The following is a 17,975-nucleotide window of genomic DNA, read 5'->3' as shown; positions in this document are numbered from 1 at the left end:
CCTTGATTCCTAGGAATATACGGCCACTGTGAGAACAGGATGCTGGACTAGACGGGCCAGGGGCCTGATGCAGAGAGGCTGAGCTTGTGTTTTTACGTGAAATGGAGAGAGAATTGTGGATGCCACCTTGAGCCTGGAGGAAAGCTGGGGTAGAAATGGGATATGTAAAGGTAAAGGGACCCCTGACCATGAGGTCCAGGCGCGGACGACTCTGGGGTTGTGTCGCTCATCTCGCTTTATTGGCCGAGGGAGCCGGCGTACAGTTTCTGGGTCATGTGGCCAGCATGACTAAGCTGCTTCTGGCGAACCAGAGCAGCGCACGGAAACGCCGTTTACCTTCCCGCCGGAGCAGTACCTATTTATCTACTAGCACTTTGACGTGCTTTTGAACTGCTAGGTGGGCAGGAGCAGGGACTGAGCAACGGGAGCTCACTCCATCGAGGGGATTCAAACTGCCGACTTCTGATCGGCAAGTCCTAGGCTCTGTGGTTTAACCCACAGTGCCACCTGCGTCCCTAGAAATGGGATAACAACTGATAAAGGACTTGCCAGGCTAGCAACAACCTTGGGCCGCTTTCAGCAAGGGCTTTAAACCCCCTGGAAGCTGGACTGCAGCAGCAAGAGCCCCAGGCTCTGCCCCAAGGATGCCCCCCACGGCCTGGCCCATGTTGCCTAGTTAGCAGCTTTAAAAATAGCCTCGTGATTGGATGATGCTAATCGGGCTTTAGGGCACCAAGGGGCACATCGCCCCAGGCAGCAGCCTCTGCGTGGCACAGCTAAGTCTCTCTGCTCAGAGGAGACGCACCACCAGCTGCCTTAGCAAGAGAGCATTCAATTAAAACAACAACAACAATTTTAAAGTCATATTCATATTCTGAATTAAGGTTTATCTGTTGCTAGTCTATCAATCCAACTCAAAGCATTAGTCAAGATTTTGCACTCTATTTTTGGCTTTGGTTCATTTTTTATAACATCGTGATTTATTATTATTTTTTTCCTGCAGTTTGATTAATTTGCCACATTCCTCTATGGCTTGGCATGTTCTGTTGGCTTCACACCAGCTCACTTACTGCATATGTTACTGCAACAGAAATTCCAGTCTTGGCCTTTTTACAGCTCCTGTTTTGGATACAGTGTGTGATGTTTGTTGTTCTTTTTGTTACAAATGTAATTTTAAAAATATTATTATTATTATTATTATTATTATTATTATTATTATTATTATTATTACAGTGGTACCTCGGCTTAAGTACTTAAGTCGTTCCAGAGGTCTGTTCTTAACCTGAAACTGTTCTTAACCTAAAGCACCACTTTAGCTAATGGGGCCTCCTGCTGCCGCCGCGCTGCTGGCTCGCAATTTCTGTTCTCATCCTGAAGCAAAGTTCTTAACCCAAGGTACTATTTCTGGGTTAGCAGAGTCTGTAACCTGAAGCGTCTGTAACCCAAGGTACCACTATATTATGAAATTCAGAGAGCTGAGAAACACCAGGATCAACCATTCTGCAAAGTACTTTAGAAGTTATAGACTGAGGGGGTTGGGGCTTTCAAAATTAAGCCTTCTGGGGCAGTGGCCAGAGTGATGGACTAGGACCTGGGAAACCAGGGTTCAAATAAATCCACACTGTGCTGGGTGACCTTGGGCCAGTCACTGCCTCTCTCAGCCTAACCTACCTTGCAGGGCAGTTGTGGGAATAAAATTAGGGAGGAGGGAGGCGAACTTGCTGCTCAACCCACCCTGTTAGATGATGAGACCACCAAGAGGCTTCCATCGCTCAAGTATTCAGGCCATAAAAGGATTTTGAAAAGGACCAGCCCTTTGGACGTAATCTGGATCTGGGTGGGGAAGGATCAGCTCAGATATATTGTGATACAGACAGGTTACAGTATTGGTAATCAGCCTAAAGGCAGGCCCCTCTAATGCAATTGGGAGATTAGCAGGGCAGACATGGGACCAGGGTGCTCAGACAGATTTGGGGGAAGAGGGCGTCTCTGCAAAACAGGAAGGGGGGGCAGAGGCAAAGCGAGAGAGGGGCTCTTGGTAAGGGAAGTTTGCCCTCTTCTACGAAACCCTTGCGCCTTGCTGGCCTCCTTGGGCTTTGGGCAGGGGCTTTGGGTGGCTATTTGCTTCCCAAGCCGAGGCTGGCATCTCTAATGCCAAATCTTTGCCCTTCTCCATCCCACCCCCCTCCCCGGAAAATGCTGGAATTGTTATTACGCTGGGAAGACAGGCCTCATCCAATTCTCCCTCCTTCCTCACACCAGGCAGTCATTTCCTTCCCGTCCTCACCTCCATCTGCTGTGAATTAGCACCCAGCTCTCAGCAATGTGCACCTTAATTACAGATCCGGCTAATTAGGTGCTGGGATTTCAAGCCCTGCACAGCTGCTGCTGGCTGTGAATTTTGGGAAATGAAGAAGGGGGGGGGGGGAACTACACAGAGTTCCAGCTGGTGACGCTGGAGAATTCTGGGGTGGAGAAAGGAGGAAATAATTTTCTGACCCCTTCCAACACTCTTCCAAGCGGCTGGTTGTGAATCTGGATCCCCCCCCCAAAGTTAAAAAAAGAAAGGGGGAGTTTGCTGGCACAGACAGTTTGCAAATGACTTTTGCGTGATATAATTGGGGGTGGGTGCAGAGTGGAATTGAAAGCAATCGCATTCTCTGTACATTAATGCACCAATTTCTTGACAATTACAGGGGGAGAGCTGTATCGACTACTTCTACAGAAGCCGCATCACTGGGGGAAAATTATCACTTTTGCACTACAGAAAAAGGAGGGGGGGAAGGCCTATTCTAGTTCGCCTTTCAAGAGCGGAGGTTTTATCCCCCGCCTCCCTGCCCCCATTTGAATGCTTGTCAGAGGCGCCAAAGAACCATTCCCCCCTTTCTTCCCATACTGGGGGGCGGGGGAGGGAGGGAGGGGTCCTGAGCCTCCGGGTAGGATTGATTTACCAGCCACCTCCTTGTCTAAGCCCCTGTTGTCTGGGGCTGTATGTGGGTCACCGATTAAGGCAGAGCCTTTTGCCCCAGTTCCTAAGAGTCGGGATGGCAGGAAGCAGAGACACCCTTCTTTTCCAGAACAGGATCCCCATCTGCCTCTTAAGCCCACTGGCCTCCAATGCCTGGGTCAGGGAGAAAAGCACTCTGGGTTGCGACAGGACCACTCTGCACATTGGCAACAGCGGGCCGACTTGGGCAGAAGGTGGGTCCCGCTCTGACCGTTCCTATAAACACCACGCGACAAATTATAGAGATGCAGGAAGATGCTTCAGGCAGAGTCAGACCGCTGGAGCCACCGAGCATTGAGTGTGGTCTACTGTCCTGGACTGAGACCAGGGTTTGAATCCCTACTTGGGAAGAAGGCTGGGATTTAAATTCAAAATAGCTGTAATCATTTAGTGTCTGTCACAGAGGGCAAGAGAACTATCAAGGGAGATCTTAACCCCTGAGAGAGTCTGTAGCCAAGGAGGCACTGGGGGCCTGAGTCGTTTAGGGCTTTAAACACTAATGTGAGCATCTTGGATCGGGCCCATAAACCAGCTGACCGCTGGTTGATTTCGCACCCTTGAGGATTTACGATTGTGCCAGGAGACAGACAGGAGATTGCACATCCTTTGAATGGACTCTTCCGGACGCATCCTGCGACAAGATGCAACCTGTGCCGTGGTATAACTCTGCAAGGAAAAGAAGATTCACCACTAAGCGACTGGGTGGGGCTGCTTCGTTCCGTTTCCTCATTCAGTAAACTTTGTATCAGCAGTTGCCTAGGATTTTCTTTGAGAGAGATTTGAATTTCCCCCAGACAAAACCCGCTGCAAACACACCTTCTGTCTTTGGTACTCTAACAGGCTCCCACGGCACTCCTTTGGCTCCGGAAAACAGAATAATAGAACTGTAAACTTGGAAGGGACACCCAAGGCTCATCTAGTCTCACCCCATTGCAAGGCAGGATTTCAAAGCTTGTCTGAAACAACCTTCCTGCATTGGTTTTACAGATCACCTGATTTTAGGAATCTAGGATGCTGGTTTATCCAGACCTTTCGTCCTTCTGGCCCAGTACTGCCAGCTCTGACCGGCAGCTGCTCCCCAGGGTCTTGGGCAGAGAAGGGTCTTCTTTAGCACCTGAGACCTGATCCATTTCAACAGAACGTGAAACCTGCCTCCAGAGCTCACATTTTTAAAAAAATGTTAACCTTTCGTGGGGCAAAGGATCAAGATGGCAAAGAACTGGAATGCAAAGGAATAAGTGCGCCAACCGCAGGAATACCACCTTTGCACTACGCAAAAATCGAAAACTGTTCCACCCAGATCTGCCTGGCAGGTGACTCAGAGGTGACGCATCTGGCAAATGCGGAAGAGGAACCTGAAGGCGGTGGCTGGATACACCCCAGGAGGGCAGAACCCACAGGCCAGGCCAGAGTCCAAAGAAACGGCCGCGTTCCTGCCTATAAACAGGAGATTAAGCACACAAGGAGAGGGCAAAGGCTGGGGCACACAGGCGAGCCGTCATAGATGGTCAAAGCCTACCTGCTGGCACAGGGAAGCTTTTCTTTCCTTCCTTGTTCTCTACAAGAAATTTCTAACCCTGCACAACAGCACCCAGGCACCTCTCTGCACATTGTGCATTCCCCATTCACCTAATCCCAAGAATGCTGGGAAGTGTGGGGAATTGTAGCTCAGAGAGGGCTAAGCCACAGGACCCAGGATTCCAGGCTACTCCGCAACAGATCTTCAGGGTCAAGTGGAGAGGGACCCAGTACTGGATCCCTTTTAACAAGAGATTGAACCTGGCACCTTCAGCATGCTGTGCAGTAGCTGCTCTGAGCTACGGCCTTTGTGGGCCCCCACTCTGGGGAGAGGAGGCCCAGGCACGCATCCTGCACCAATATGTTGCTGTGCAAAGCATGCCACAGACACGTAATCCTCTTAATGTTATTAAGCAGGCCAATATTATTATCCCCATAGTGCAGACAGGAAGGTGGAGGCAGGTTGTCTATGGTTCCTAAAAGGGGCAGATCTAGGTTTGCAGTTTAGCTATGTGGCTGGCTGCATTTCCAAGGCCCAAGAAACCCACACATTGCAGCGGCAGCTCAAAACACAGTGTGATATATTTGGAATTAAATTGCCATTTCCAGAATTAGAAGACCAAAGACCACAAAGGCAGTTATTGCCTGGCACCACCGCTGCCGGCCTGCGGCCCCTTGGGACAAAACCAGGAGGAAATCACAGCCCAAGGAGGTTCTGTAATTTAAGGAGCAGGATGTCAACCTCCCAGCCCCAAGGCAGGAGCAACAATGGCCAGCGCGGAGGAGCTGGGAACATGGCTGGCCCCCTTTCCCCAATTCCTCAACACACAGCTGGAGAAAGCTGTGAAGAGGGAGAATTAGGAACACAGGAAGCTGCCTTCTCCGAGACTGCCAGTCCATCTAGCCCAGTGTTGTCTACACTGACTGGCAGCAGCTTTCTGCAGTGACTCTCCCAGCCCCCCGGGATTGAACCTTCTGCATGCCAAGTGTGTTTTGTGCATGTGCAAGACCTGGAGGCAGCTCCCTTTACTGCTGGGAGCTAAATGGGCTGCCCCCCCAATGCAGCACAAGGGTGGGGTACAGCGCGACTACGAGGGCTCCCCCCCCACTTGCAAATCATAGGTAAAGGACCCCTGACCATTAGGTCCAGTTGTGGCCGACTCTGGGGTTGCAGCGCTCAACTCGCTTTACTGGCCGAGGGAGCCGGCGTACAGCTTCCGGGTCATGTGGCCAGCAGGACTAAGCCGCTTCTGGCGAACCAGAGCAGCACACAGAAACGCCGTTTACCTTCCCGCCAGAGCAGTACCTATTTATCTACTTGCACTGGTGTGCTTTCGAACTGCTAGTTTGGCAGGAGCAGGGACCGAGCAACGGGAGCTCACCCTGTTGCGGGGATTCGAACCACCGACCTTCTGATCGGAAAGTCCTAGGCTCTGTGGTTTAACCCACAGCGCCACCCGCCAAAGGCCATCTAGTGCGGTGGTTTCCAAGGTGGGGGTGTCTTGCCTCCTGGGCGGGGGGGGGGCAGTGGGATGACCTTGGGGAGAGCTAAGAGGCAAGGGGTCGGCTGGAAGTATAAAGGCCTCTCAGACTTTGAAAAGCTGGTATTACCGGATCAACTTCACCCGTTCTGTCAACTTAATTAAACTAAATAGTTTTAACTGGATTTTGAGCAAATGTGCAATTAATTGTGACCGTTTAAAATTTTATGGTGCTTATTATCCTCCTCAGTGGGTAGTAAGACCACTGTTCTGAACAATGCTTTTTTCAGGGTAGGGGGCACTGAAGCTGAGTTTCCACACACACACACACACACACACACACACACAAGCTGCCAAAAAAAGTTTGGGAACCACTGGTCTAAGTCAGACCTTTCAGAGTCAGCAAGCAGAATAACAGCCTCACGTAAGGAAGAAGAGCCTGGTTAATAAATACACGAAATTGTTTATTTTAAAAAAACACACAGAGAGAGAATGAGAGAGAGGCAGAGAAAACTGATCCAAAAAACAGGACAGAGGATGAAGGAGGACCAGATCCACTCAAAGACTCTGGGGCTCCTTGTACAAAATATGGCTCTGTGATGGAGTAGGGGGGGGGGCGGGGGGCCTCTCCCTGCCCTACTGCTCACCCCGCTAAACAGGAGATCGATCCAGGCAACTGAGTGGGCGGCCAAGGGGTCCAGGCACGAGGAGGGAAGATTATTGGGGTCAGTAGCCTCGAGGTGCTGGCCAGTGGCCATACCTGGAAGGTAGAAGGGGCTTCAACCTCCTCAAGTGTCCGTCCAAAGCGACTGCAGGGCATCCCTGAGAGACCACCGAGGGTGACAGACAGAAAGACAGACAGATAGACAGGCCCCCATTTAGGGACACATTCTTCCCAGGACTATGGCTAGGAAAGCTGGCTTTTTTGGTGGGGGGAGAGAAGGAGGGATCTGGTGGAAGACTGGCCCATTGCAAAGCCAAAAGCCCCAGTGTGCTCTCTCTCTCACTGAGGGACACCCCCCCCGCACCCTCCAAAGCCAACCCCAGAGTTTGTCGTGGGGAAAGGGTCAAGCATTATTCCTGCCTCTTGAACCCAAGACCCAAAGGACAAAGACCAGGGCAAGATGCTCTGGAAGAAGAGCTGAGGAATTATTATTTGGGGGGGGGGGAGGAAAACAGAGGCAGCCCAGCTGCATTGGCGGGGAGGGGGGGAGGAGATGGTCTCAAGGAAGGCAGGATTTCCTCCTTCAGCTGTAGCTAGTTAGCACCATTTGGGGGGGGGGAGAGGCTGAGAATCAATCCAGAGGTCAGGACTACAAAGGGCAAGTTGGGCAAGACAAGAGTACAATATTTTCAGATGCAAAACTCTGATGCAGCACTCTGGAGAATCATAGTCTGAAGGGACTTCCAGGGTCCATTTGGTCCAATGCAGGAATCACAGCTAGAGAACCCCCCTACCCAAACAATCTCTGCTTAAAAGACCTCCAGGGAACTGTATAATCACAGACTTGTAGAGTTTCAAGGGTGCACCAAGGCTCATCCAGTCTGACCCGTTGCAAAGCAGGAACCGATTTAATCCCGTCTTTCCGGGGACGAAGGCGCTCAGGAGATGATTTTCTGGGGGATCTCCACCGAGGCCTTGATGAAGACGGCGTTGTCCCTCACGTAGTTGCGCTTCTTGATGTCCTCGTGGGAGATGAACTTGGGGTACCCGAACCCCAGCAGGCTCTCGTCCAGGGACGTGCGCCCCGCCCCCGGCTTCTGGAAGTTCTTCCAGTTGGGGTCCGGCAGGAAGGTCTCGGTGATGTGTTGCGGCTTGGAGAGCGAGGGGTCGCTCTGGTCCAGCAGGGAGAAGGTGACCCGGTAGGCGAAGGGCCACTCCAGGAGGTTGTCGTACTGGCCGGGCAGGACACGGATGTAGACCGAGAGGTGGCTGCCCTCGCCGCTGCCGTTCCCGTTGAGGAAGGCCGAGACCTGGAGCCGGTAGCCGTAGCGGTGGGTGTAGAAGGGAGGGCTGAAGGACTCAAAGTTGCTGCGGGCCTTGGCCTCCTGCAGCTTGCGGGCGTAGTCGGCGATCTTCCAGATCAGGACGCCCTCGCTGCCCACCGCCAGCTCCTCCACCTCGCGGCGGAGGTCCCCCAGCTCCTGCCGCTGGCGAGCCACCAGGGCGCACATCAGGCCCAGGTGCATCTTCGTGCTCTCGTCCAGGTGGCGGCTCATGGAGAGCTTGGGGCACTGCGGGAGGGGGGGGGAAAGGAGAGAGACCGGGACATCGTAAGAACGAGAGGCCAGCCTGCTGGGATCAGGGCAGAGGACCGCCTGATCCTTACAGAATCACGAGGACTAGGAAACTGGAGGAAAGGAAGCGTCTTGTCTGAACGCTGAATTCTGTAGTTCGGGTCAAAGGAAATAAGAGGAGCCCGGGCAGGATCAGGCCAAGGGCCCACCTAGCCCAGCCTCCTCTTCTCACAACCAGATGCCCCTGGAGGGAAGCCCGCAAGCAGGATTCGAAGACAAGACCGACCTGCGTGTAAGAACAGCTCACTGCTTCAGGCCAGTTGCCCAGCCAGTGCAGCCTCCCGTTCGCACACTGGCCGGCCAGATGCCTATTATGGGAAACCTGCAAGCAGGATCTGCCTCTGACTGGTTGGTGGTCATCAACTGCCTTCTCCTTCTCCCTGGATCTGCCTAGTCCTCTTTCAAAGCCACCCAAGATTATGGCCACAGCTTCCCCCTCTTGCCTTTCTTGCACAGGGACTTCAACACTGGACTACTGCAATGCGCTCTAGGCGGGGCTTCCCACGCAACTGATCTGGAAGCTGCCGTCGGTGCAGGATGCTGCAGCCCGATTGCTGACTCAGGAGAGAGGCCTTGTTGGCACTTAACTCCTGCGCTCAGAGAACTGCACTTGCTTTCGGGCCACGTTCAAGGCCTTGCTATTAATATACAAAGCCCTTGACAACTTGGGGCCAATTTGCCTGTGAGATCCGCTGACCCCATCTAGGCCTCTTCGATTGGGAGAACCAGAATTGTCACCTCTGCCATGTGAGACCCCTTCTGCATTTATAAGAACTTGGTCCTTTAGTGTGGCAGAACCTGCACTTTGGAACTCCCTACCTATTGATATCAGGCAGGCGCCTTTGCCGTCCTCTTTTCGGTGCCTGCTAGAGACATTTTTGTCTAAACAAGCCTACCCAGATGTTTAGAAAGCTGGGACAAGTTTTAACTTGTTTCTAGTTTGAATCATAGAATCATAGAGTTGGAAGAGGCCACAAGGGCCATCGAGTCCAACCCCCTGCCAAGCAGGAAACACCATCAGAGCACTCCTGACATATGGTTGTCAAGCCTCTGCTTAAAGACCTCCAAAGAAGGAGACTCCACCACACTCCTTGGCAGCAAATTCCACTGTCGAACAGCTCTTACTTTCAGGAAGTTCTTCCTAATGTTTAGGTGGAATCTTCTTTCTTGTAGTTTGGATCCATTGCTCCGTGTCCGCTTCTCTGGAGCAGCAGAAAACAACCTTTCTCCCTCCTCTATGTGACATCCTTTTATATATTTGAACATGGCTATCATATCACCCCTTAGCCTCCTCTTCTTTGTTGTTTGTTGTTGATTTTATCTTTGGGGTGTTTTAAAGAGCTGCTTTAATGATAATTTTATTGTTTTATTCTCTTTGTTAACCACTCTGAGGGTTGTTATCCAGCAGCCAGACTCCTCTCGTTTCCTCCAGTGGCCAAGCAGCTGCCTTCTCCTCACTTGCCCCAGAATCTGCATTCAGAGGTAGACTGCTCTGCATCCTGGAGGCTCCACTGAGGCTCCACACCAAGCAGCCTTTGATTGCCTCTTCCTCTTCCAGAAATTTGCCTAACCCCCCTTTATAAAAAGCCCTCTCAGCCTACGGCCATTGACACATCCTGAGGCAGCAGCGAGGTCCGACAAGTCAACGACAGCCCTGCGGTGAAGGAGGACCTGTTCCAAACCTGCAATGATCTGCTGGCTTTAACACAGTCCTCAAAACACCTTCTAGTTAACTGATAATGCCCACAAATAAAATAGACACTGGGCACCCATTGCTAAAATAAGGGAAATTGCTTTTGGGGACCCAGAAAGCTGGATAAAATAGTTTTCAAAAATGGACCTCGCCATTTCAGAAAACCTGTCCCCTTTTTTTAATCACCCCTCTCATTCTCTGTTATGACATTCCCCCCTCGGAGCTGAAGGCAGTGTACACATCTCTCCCCCTTAAACTCACAACAACCCTGTGAGGAAGAGCTGGCCATGGCGATGACTCTGAAAATAACACGGCAGTAACTCTGAAAGGGCTTGTGCTGCAGCGGAGAGGGTTTTTGGATGCCCGGCCTTGTCAGAGAGTGAGACTGGGGCGAGGGGCAGGCACAGCAGTAAAGGAAAGGCTGCGCAAAGGGAGGAGGAAGGCCTTACCCGGTGCTTGCAGCCAGCTTCCTTGAAGGGGCAGAGCGCCAGCGCTGTGGTGCAGTTCTCTTTCAAGTGCCCACTGAGGTCTTCCCTGGCGATGCTGGGCACCCCACACTGGTTCGGGCAAGGCACGGGGTAGCGTGGGCACTGATACTCGTGGTTCTGGGGGAGCAGAGGAAGAGGATTCAGACAGACTCCGAGACACGTTTGCAAGGGGGGTGGAATAGGCGACCCTTGGGGGGGGGTTCTCTCTTCAGCTGTGCAATTCTAGAATTCTTGGGAGGTTTCTAAGGTTGGGAGGTTTCTTTAGCTGCAAATCCTGCACTGCAGGGGGTTGGAGTAGATGACCCCTGGGGGGCCCTCCCGGCTCTATTAACAGTTCTACTAAATCCTGATGCAAGATTTTTGTTAAGGTTTTTCATAATACAGTAAGATTTGGAAAACTAATGTAAATAAGAAAAAGAAAACAGCCCTGTATCGGGAGCTTTTTAATGCTTGATGTAAGATTTTTTTATTAAAGTTTTTCATAATACAGATGAAATAAATTTTAAAAAATAAAAATTGTCCAGTAGCACCTTAAAGACCGACTAAGTTTGCTGGACAATTTTTTGAATTTATTTCTTCTGCGTCGTACCAACACAGCTTCCTATCTAAATCTAAATTCATAATACAGTAAGATTTGGAAAACTAATGTAAATAAGGAAACGAAAGCAGCCCTGTATTGGGAGGTTTTTAATGCTTGATGTTTTTAGAAATGTTGTAAGCTGCCCAGAGTGGCTGGGGAAATCAGGGTATAAATAATAAAATAATAATAATAATAATAATAATAATAATAATAATAATAATAATTATTATTATTATTATTAGCAAATTAAAGGGAAAGGGAAAGAAGCCATTCTGCTATGTTCTGGAGCTTGCCAAGGGCTCCCCTGGTCCTCCCGCCCCCCGGCGCCCCTGGCGCAGGTCCCGCCTTCTCCCGGGTCCCACCTGGATGGTGTCGTACAGGAACTCCTTGCTGCAGTAGCCGCAGGGCTGCGTGCGCTTGGGGCACTCAGAGAGCATGTGCTGAGACAGCAGCCGTCGCATCATCCGGGCGCCGCACTTGTTTTCACAGTAGACGCTCTCCTGGGGACAGAGGCCCTGGTGGTTCTGGTGGGGTGGGGAAGAGGGGGAGAGGCCATGGGGTTAATACGGAGGGAGGGGGCACCAGAAGGACCCCTCCTGCCTGGGCATTCTCTCTGCGGGAAGGGCCACAGCTCAAGGGCAGAACAGCTGCTTGGCAGGTTCAAACCATCTCCAGGCAGCGCTGGGGCAGAGTTCTGGCCAGCAACCCAGGACAGCTGCTGCCGGTCAGTGTGAACAACACCTCGCTAGGAGGGCCAAAGGTCTGGCAGCATTTGGCAGCTTCCTGTGTTCCTTAACTGAGGCCCATGAGGACCAGGAATCTCAATTATTATTATTTTTTTAGGCGAAGGTCTTTAGCTCAGGATCTCTCCCTGGTTTTCTGGCCCCACCCCCATTTATTTACATTTAAATATATGTTAGATTACTGGCATGCTGGCAGTGAAAACATACGAATAAAAATTTATTAAATCCATTTTAAAAAATTGATTAAAAGCACACAATAGCAAATCACTGCATGACAGTTATTGACAGCAGCAGCAGTCACACATATAGACCTGTTTTGTCTTTCTGACCATTTGCTCGACTTGAAAATCAGAAAGTAAACATACAAACAGACCCTCAAGCTCCAAGCACTGCATTGTGACATTTTAATGAATTAAAAATAATAATATTAAAAATGGATTTAATAAATTTGGAAGTCGAATGGACTTCTGGAAGTCAAAGAGCCCCTCCTCTTTCTCTGGGCTAAATCTCAGCCAAACTGGCCTCTCTCCCCTTGCAAAAAAACCCAACCTCACAACCCGTCTCCCCATTCTAATGCTAAGCCTTCCCTCACCTCTTAGATGCCCCTGACATTCCGAGGAGCTCTGTGACATCACAGCAGCTCAGCCAATGGCAGCAGCTCAGCAGGGCTGACGAGTGGCCTGAGGCGGGTGCCTTTTGGACGAGGGTCTATCCTGACAACAGAAACGGACCCCAAAGTTTTGCTCCACGGATGCCCCGGATGCCCCACGGCCAAGAGACCCCGCCCCGTTTCCCAAGCCCCGCCCCTCTGGCCCCGCCTCCTCACCTCGTAGGCTTCCCCCGTGAAGTCGGCCCCGCAGAACTCGCACTTGAGGTGGCGCTGGGGGCAGTCGTGCTGCACGTGGGGCGGGAGGTCCCGGCGGCTCAGCTTGGCCCCACAGCGGTTGGGGCAGGGCACCACGTTGTAGCTGCACGTCCCAAGGTGCACCTGGGCAAGAAAGGGGGGGCGCAGGATTTGGGGGGGGTCAGCCAGAAAACTTCTTCCTTTCCCCAGCCCTCTTCACACAGGTCAGGGAAACGAGGGCCACCAGGTTTGATTCCCAGGAAGGTCTAAGCTAAGATACCCTTCGTGGAGGGCTGCTGCCAGCCAGTGTAGGCAATATTGAGCTAGACAGGCCAATGGTCTGACTCTGCCAAGGAGATCCTATTTCAAACCCTTAACCCAGAACCATGAGGACTATCATCTTAACTTCCTAAAAGTTTTAGGACTTGTAGGGACAGAACTACCTGAATTGTACAGAAATTTATTCCTGTCAGCTACTACAGCAGCAAGAATGTCACTTGCCCAAAATTGTTAAAAAGATGTCCCAGCAAAGGAAGAATGGATACAGAAACTTATGGAATAATGCAGAAGTGGTGAAACTCACCGGAAGAAGAAGAAATCAAGATAACAAACTTTTTGTAAAAGAATGGAAATGGTTGATTGAATATTTACAGATAAATTGTAAACAGAGAAAAACATTAGCAGGATTAGTGTAATAACCTGCAGTTTTAAAAGAGTATATATCTGCAGTAGATAATAAAATGAGCAAGTTAAACAAACTTGGATATGCAGAAGATATGAAGAAATAAATTTAAGGAACCGCCGAAAGAGGGGGAAGGAAGTCAAATGCTGGAATGTCAAACTGATTGTAAAACTAATGAAATGTATAAATTGGGAAAGTATAAATAAAAACCTAAAAAAACTTCCTTTTTAAGGAATGGGCCCCAGCTCTGTGGTCCAGAACCATGGGGACTACAGTCTTAACCTTACTTTTAAGGACTGAAGCCCAGCTCTCTGATCCACAGTGCTTTATTCAAAACCATGAGGACTACAACCTTAACCTTACTTTTTAAGGGATGGACCACATTAGGTCAAGGGAAGACAAGCGCCATACCACACCAATATCAGGAGGGCTGAGGGCTCCCCATCCCTGGTTTTTCCAGCCTGTCTTCTCACCTGCAGGTGGCGGACGGTCCCGCTCCAGCGGCACCCCTCCTCGCTGTGTATGCACCGGATAGTCAAGCTCAGGACCTGAGCCTCCAGTTCTGGGTCTGGGTAGATCTGGGAAAGGAAGGGGAAAATATGAGACGCAAAAAAGCACCTGCAGGACAGAATTCTTTCCTTCTTTTTATTAAAACAATTATTTATTACAAAACAATTTACACGTAACACAAACAGGACATAAACTCCACAGAAACAAACACAGACACTAACTAACAACATCTCATTAACTTCCGATTCATCTCATTGTACTTTTTACACTTTATTAATCTATACGCACTTCATTATTATTACTTTTCTGTTACTTATGAAAAGAAATTTTACTTTTATAGTTTCCTTATACTTCAAATCTGTCAAGAGATTTGCATTATCATAATACTTTCTAAGGTATTCTTTCAATATTATCCAATCTTTGTTGACTTTCTGGTTTAAGTCTCCTCTTATTCTCCCAGTCATTTTCGCAAGTTCGCTTGCCACTGGGGATTAAGTCGCCTTTCCAGTTTTCGCTATTAAAATCCTAGCCACTGTGGTTGCATACATAAATAGGGTTCTGTGTTTTTTTTTGTATTTCAATAGACAATACAATACAAAATACAAAATGCAGGACAGCTTTCAAGGGGCAGCAGGAGATGAGTTCTGAATGCAGAACCAACCACACGCAGAATGCCTTGTTTCATTGATCCATTTATTTGTTTAAAAGTATTTATATATATTCTTTTTTCCTCTTTCCTTCTGTGACAGAACTCCTACTTGGGGACTTCCCTGGCTTTTTTCTGGCCCACGTAGGACCAGTCTGGCTAGTTAGCCTTGGTGAAGACGCGACGTTTTTATCCCCAAAAAAGTTTCTGCTGAAATGAGGCTGCATTTTAATGTTGTATTTTAATTTTGTTTTTTAAGTTGTATTTCAATCAATTGTTTTATATTTGGTGTTAGCTGCCATGAGCCGAGTCTTGGCTGGGGAGGGCGGGGTATGAATAAAAATTATTATTTATTATTATTATTAATAATAATAATAATACAATCTCTCTCTCTCTCTCTCTCTCTCTCTCTCTCTCTCTTTCGTGACTGACAAGAAGCACCTTCTGTTCTAACATTTAAATGCCTGACGAAAGGGCTTCTATTCTTCCAGGCAATTAAGAATAGTATCTTTCCACAACAGTTAATTTTTAACTTTTTAAATATGGATTTTACTGTACAATCCAGGTGTCCTTAGGCGAGGAGAGAGGGAGGCAAGTGGGGGAGAGGAATAGGGCTTCCCTTGTAGCCCTCAGTGCCTGCCAAAGTTTCAGCTAGCAGAAGGCAGGGGTTCTTTGGGTGGGTGGGTGGGTGGGGGGCACTCACCTTGGCGTAGTCAAGGGGCAACTGGTCCTCTGGACACTTGAAGACCCCCTCGCTGCAGGAGGAAAAGGAAGAGGTTGAGAAGCTGACCATCCCGGGAGCTTCTGTGACATCACAGCAGCTCAGCCAATGGCTCTTCCAATTAAGCTCCTCCCCCCCTTAATAGTCTGTATTCCCCACTACAAAACCAGCCATCTCCCACATATGTCATGCCAATAAAAATACATTCACCAATTTGTCCTCATTTTGCACGAGTTATGACTTTCCTTAGAAACATGAGGAATGGGATCTTCTTTAATCGGGGGGAAGGGTCAGTGTTGGGACACATGTTCTGCATGCAGAAGGTTCAATTCCTAGCAGCATTTCCCAATAGAGACCGCCCTTCCCATCTGTGCCCATGCACCTGCTTCGATTGGCGGAACTGGGGCTGTTAACGGGTGCCGCACAATTCCCGTTCCACGTTTGCAAGAACTCAAAACTTTTTGCGCAGCCGCACTTTGGAACTCCCTGCCTATTGATACAAGGCAAGCGCATTCCCTGTACCCTTCTCAGCACCAGCTCAAAACATTCTCACTTGCTTTTCAGTCTACGGCTGTTTTAACTTTTCGAGTGTCTTCAACTATGGTTGTTCAATTTTGCCTATGTGATAATTTTACAGGTTTATCCTTTTCGTAAACCACTCCCCCCTCCCTTTACAATCATTTATAAACAAAATGAAATATAATAATACACGGAGACTGGCAAACGTCCCCCTGCCTGAAACCCTGGAGATTCGCTGCTGCCAGTCAGTGCAGGCATCACTGAGCTCAATGGACCTAACGGAAGGCAATTTTTTTCTGAAAGTCTCCCGAAACCGCTCTCGTGGCAAACGCTCCCTGCCTCTCTACCTGGGGAGGTCTCTGCCAGGGAGAGGAAGCAGCCGGGCTCCTCTAATCCCCTCCATCTGTCTGAAATCCTCGCTTGGTGGGGGGGACACAGCCGGCCCCATAAACCACCTGCCGCGGCGGCAGCAGAGCCCCAGGAGTGGCACGCAAGGGTGGCGGTTGGGGGGGGCAATAAAACAAACAAACCTCAATAGTCGGGAGCAACTGAGCGGAAGCAAGAGCGAGCTGGGAAGAGGGCCAAATCCTGCTAATCCCAGTGTCACATCTGTCAGGCAAGGCCCTGCCCCATTTCCCACTGTGTGTCACCCCCCAGCTTCACGCCACGGGGGCCCTGCAAAGTTAACACTCCAGTCCTGGCTTTGCAGAGGAAATGGGAGACCCAGGGGCCAAAATGGGGCATTTAAAGCCCACCTTTAGTCTCCAAGGAGCTCAAGGTGGTGTACAAAGTTCTCCCCGCTCCTCATTTAATCCACCCAACAACCCTCCAAGTCAGGCTGAGAGGCCGTGACTGGCTTCCAAGGTCTGGCTTCTGAGTGAGGATTCGAACTCGGGTCTCTCCCAGGTCCTAGTCCGAGACTCTTAACCACTAGGCCACCCCAGCTCCAAACTGTCTCGTGAGATGTTTCCTAATACACCCCCCCCCACCCAAGCACTCTCTAACAGGGATTTCCTTTATTTTCTCTGACCTGTGTGGGGTTTTTAAAAAGTGTTAACAGCAACAAAAAGTGCACACATAACAGAAGCAAAGAAAAGAATTATACCATAAAGCGTCACAGCCTGGAAGGACAAAAGTACAAGGATACAGCAAAACTCCAAAAGCATAAATAAATATCAACTCGTACAACGATTCCTTTTACAAGGAAGATTAATATTCAAAAAAGTATTCTGCACCTGTGAGCTCCATTATTCTTGAGAATAAAGGTTCTATATAGTTTTAAATAAGCCAGACATTTGCATATACTGTGCCGCAATATTTGTATAAGAAGTAAATTTGTGCCATGTATTTGAAAAACGGTCACTCTGACCTATTTGTTATCACGTCTACATCCCACCTTCGCACCAGGGACCTTGGGGCTGCCCCACAGAACTCTCTCCCCCTCTCCCCATTTCAAAACAACCCTGTGAGGCAGACCAGGCTGAGAAGGCCCAAAGTTGCCCTGGCGAGCTGCCAGATGGGCGGAGTGGGGATTCGCACCCGGTCTCCCAGAGTCCTATAATCCATCGCTAACCACTACGCCTGCTGGCTAGGCACAAATTGGGAGTCCGTTGGGGTGCTCCTGGCATCTGAACTAAGCGGTGGTCAACCAGACACATTCAAAGCAAAGCAAAACAAAAATACTACATTTTAAAATTTTGCTACTGCAGCAAGTCTGAGGTGACCAGAACAATGGTGTGCAAGGCTTATAAAGACTTTTGAAATTGCCAGCCTGTAGATCCAGACCACCCCCAGAAACATCATACATACATCACAGAAGGGGTATAACCCAAGACCACCCCCCAGATACATCATACCTACATCACAGAAAGGGCGGTCTACAGCAGAAATCTGAGTGCTTTGTTTACCTCCTGTCTGCCAGGTTACCGGTTTAATGGTCACTTGATTGGATGGCCTGGCCAGTCTTTTGCAATGATAAATACTTAGTTCCGGAGCCAAATCCTTTGCCCTTAAGACAGGATTTGTGAAGGAAAAGACAATGGGGAGGCTTTTCCATTTTCCTTTGACCTTGCAGAGAAAATATTTGCTCAGTTTGGGAATCAAAATGGTTTCAGGTCGGTCATCCTGTGCTGATCTATGTACATGCTTGGTTGGTACACTTATGAACATTTAACTTATATATAAGACCTCCAAATTCCTATCACACAGGTGGGCGGCCATCTCTGCCTCCTGTGGCAGGGAGTTC

The 17,975-nt window shown here is 49.5% G+C and overlaps 2 protein-coding genes across 3 annotated transcripts in view; both read right to left on the bottom strand.

The window, feature by feature from the left end:
• Positions 1–17,975, bottom strand: part of TRAF4 (TNF receptor associated factor 4) — a 77,980-nt gene that overhangs the window by 49,038 nt on the left and 10,967 nt on the right. Inside the window, exons 2-7 of one of the 2 annotated variants that reach the window (XR_008327781.1) lie at positions 15,194–15,245; positions 13,808–13,912; positions 12,635–12,796; positions 11,428–11,589; positions 10,447–10,602; positions 7,489–8,241 (exon numbers count right to left, since the gene is read on the bottom strand). Coding sequence is in view for 1 of the 2 variants with exons in the window: in XM_053367219.1 (XP_053223194.1) it covers positions 7,609–8,241; positions 10,447–10,602; positions 11,428–11,589; positions 12,635–12,796; positions 13,808–13,912; positions 15,194–15,245 (1,270 nt within the window). In the remaining variant the exon portion in view is untranslated. Of the gene's footprint in view, positions 1–7,168; positions 8,242–10,446; positions 10,603–11,427; positions 11,590–12,634; positions 12,797–13,807; positions 13,913–15,193; positions 15,246–17,975 lie in introns of those variants that run through there. The other variant, XM_053367219.1, reaches the window with a different exon arrangement.
• The window catches only part of NEK8 (NIMA related kinase 8), a 53,605-nt gene continuing 49,498 nt past the window's right edge, over positions 13,869–17,975 (bottom strand). The window contains exons 16-17 of the mRNA XM_053367212.1: positions 15,194–15,245; positions 13,869–13,912 (exon numbers count right to left, since the gene is read on the bottom strand). The gene's annotated coding sequence lies outside the window, so the exon portion shown is untranslated. The remainder of the gene's footprint in view (positions 13,913–15,193; positions 15,246–17,975) is intronic.

Source organism: Podarcis raffonei, chromosome 15 (genome assembly GCF_027172205.1).
Source record: "Podarcis raffonei isolate rPodRaf1 chromosome 15, rPodRaf1.pri, whole genome shotgun sequence".
Classification (NCBI taxonomy): domain Eukaryota; kingdom Metazoa; phylum Chordata; class Lepidosauria; order Squamata; family Lacertidae; genus Podarcis; species Podarcis raffonei.
The sequence above is the reverse complement of the archived record's forward strand: the minus strand, read 5'-3'. Positions and strand labels throughout refer to the sequence as shown.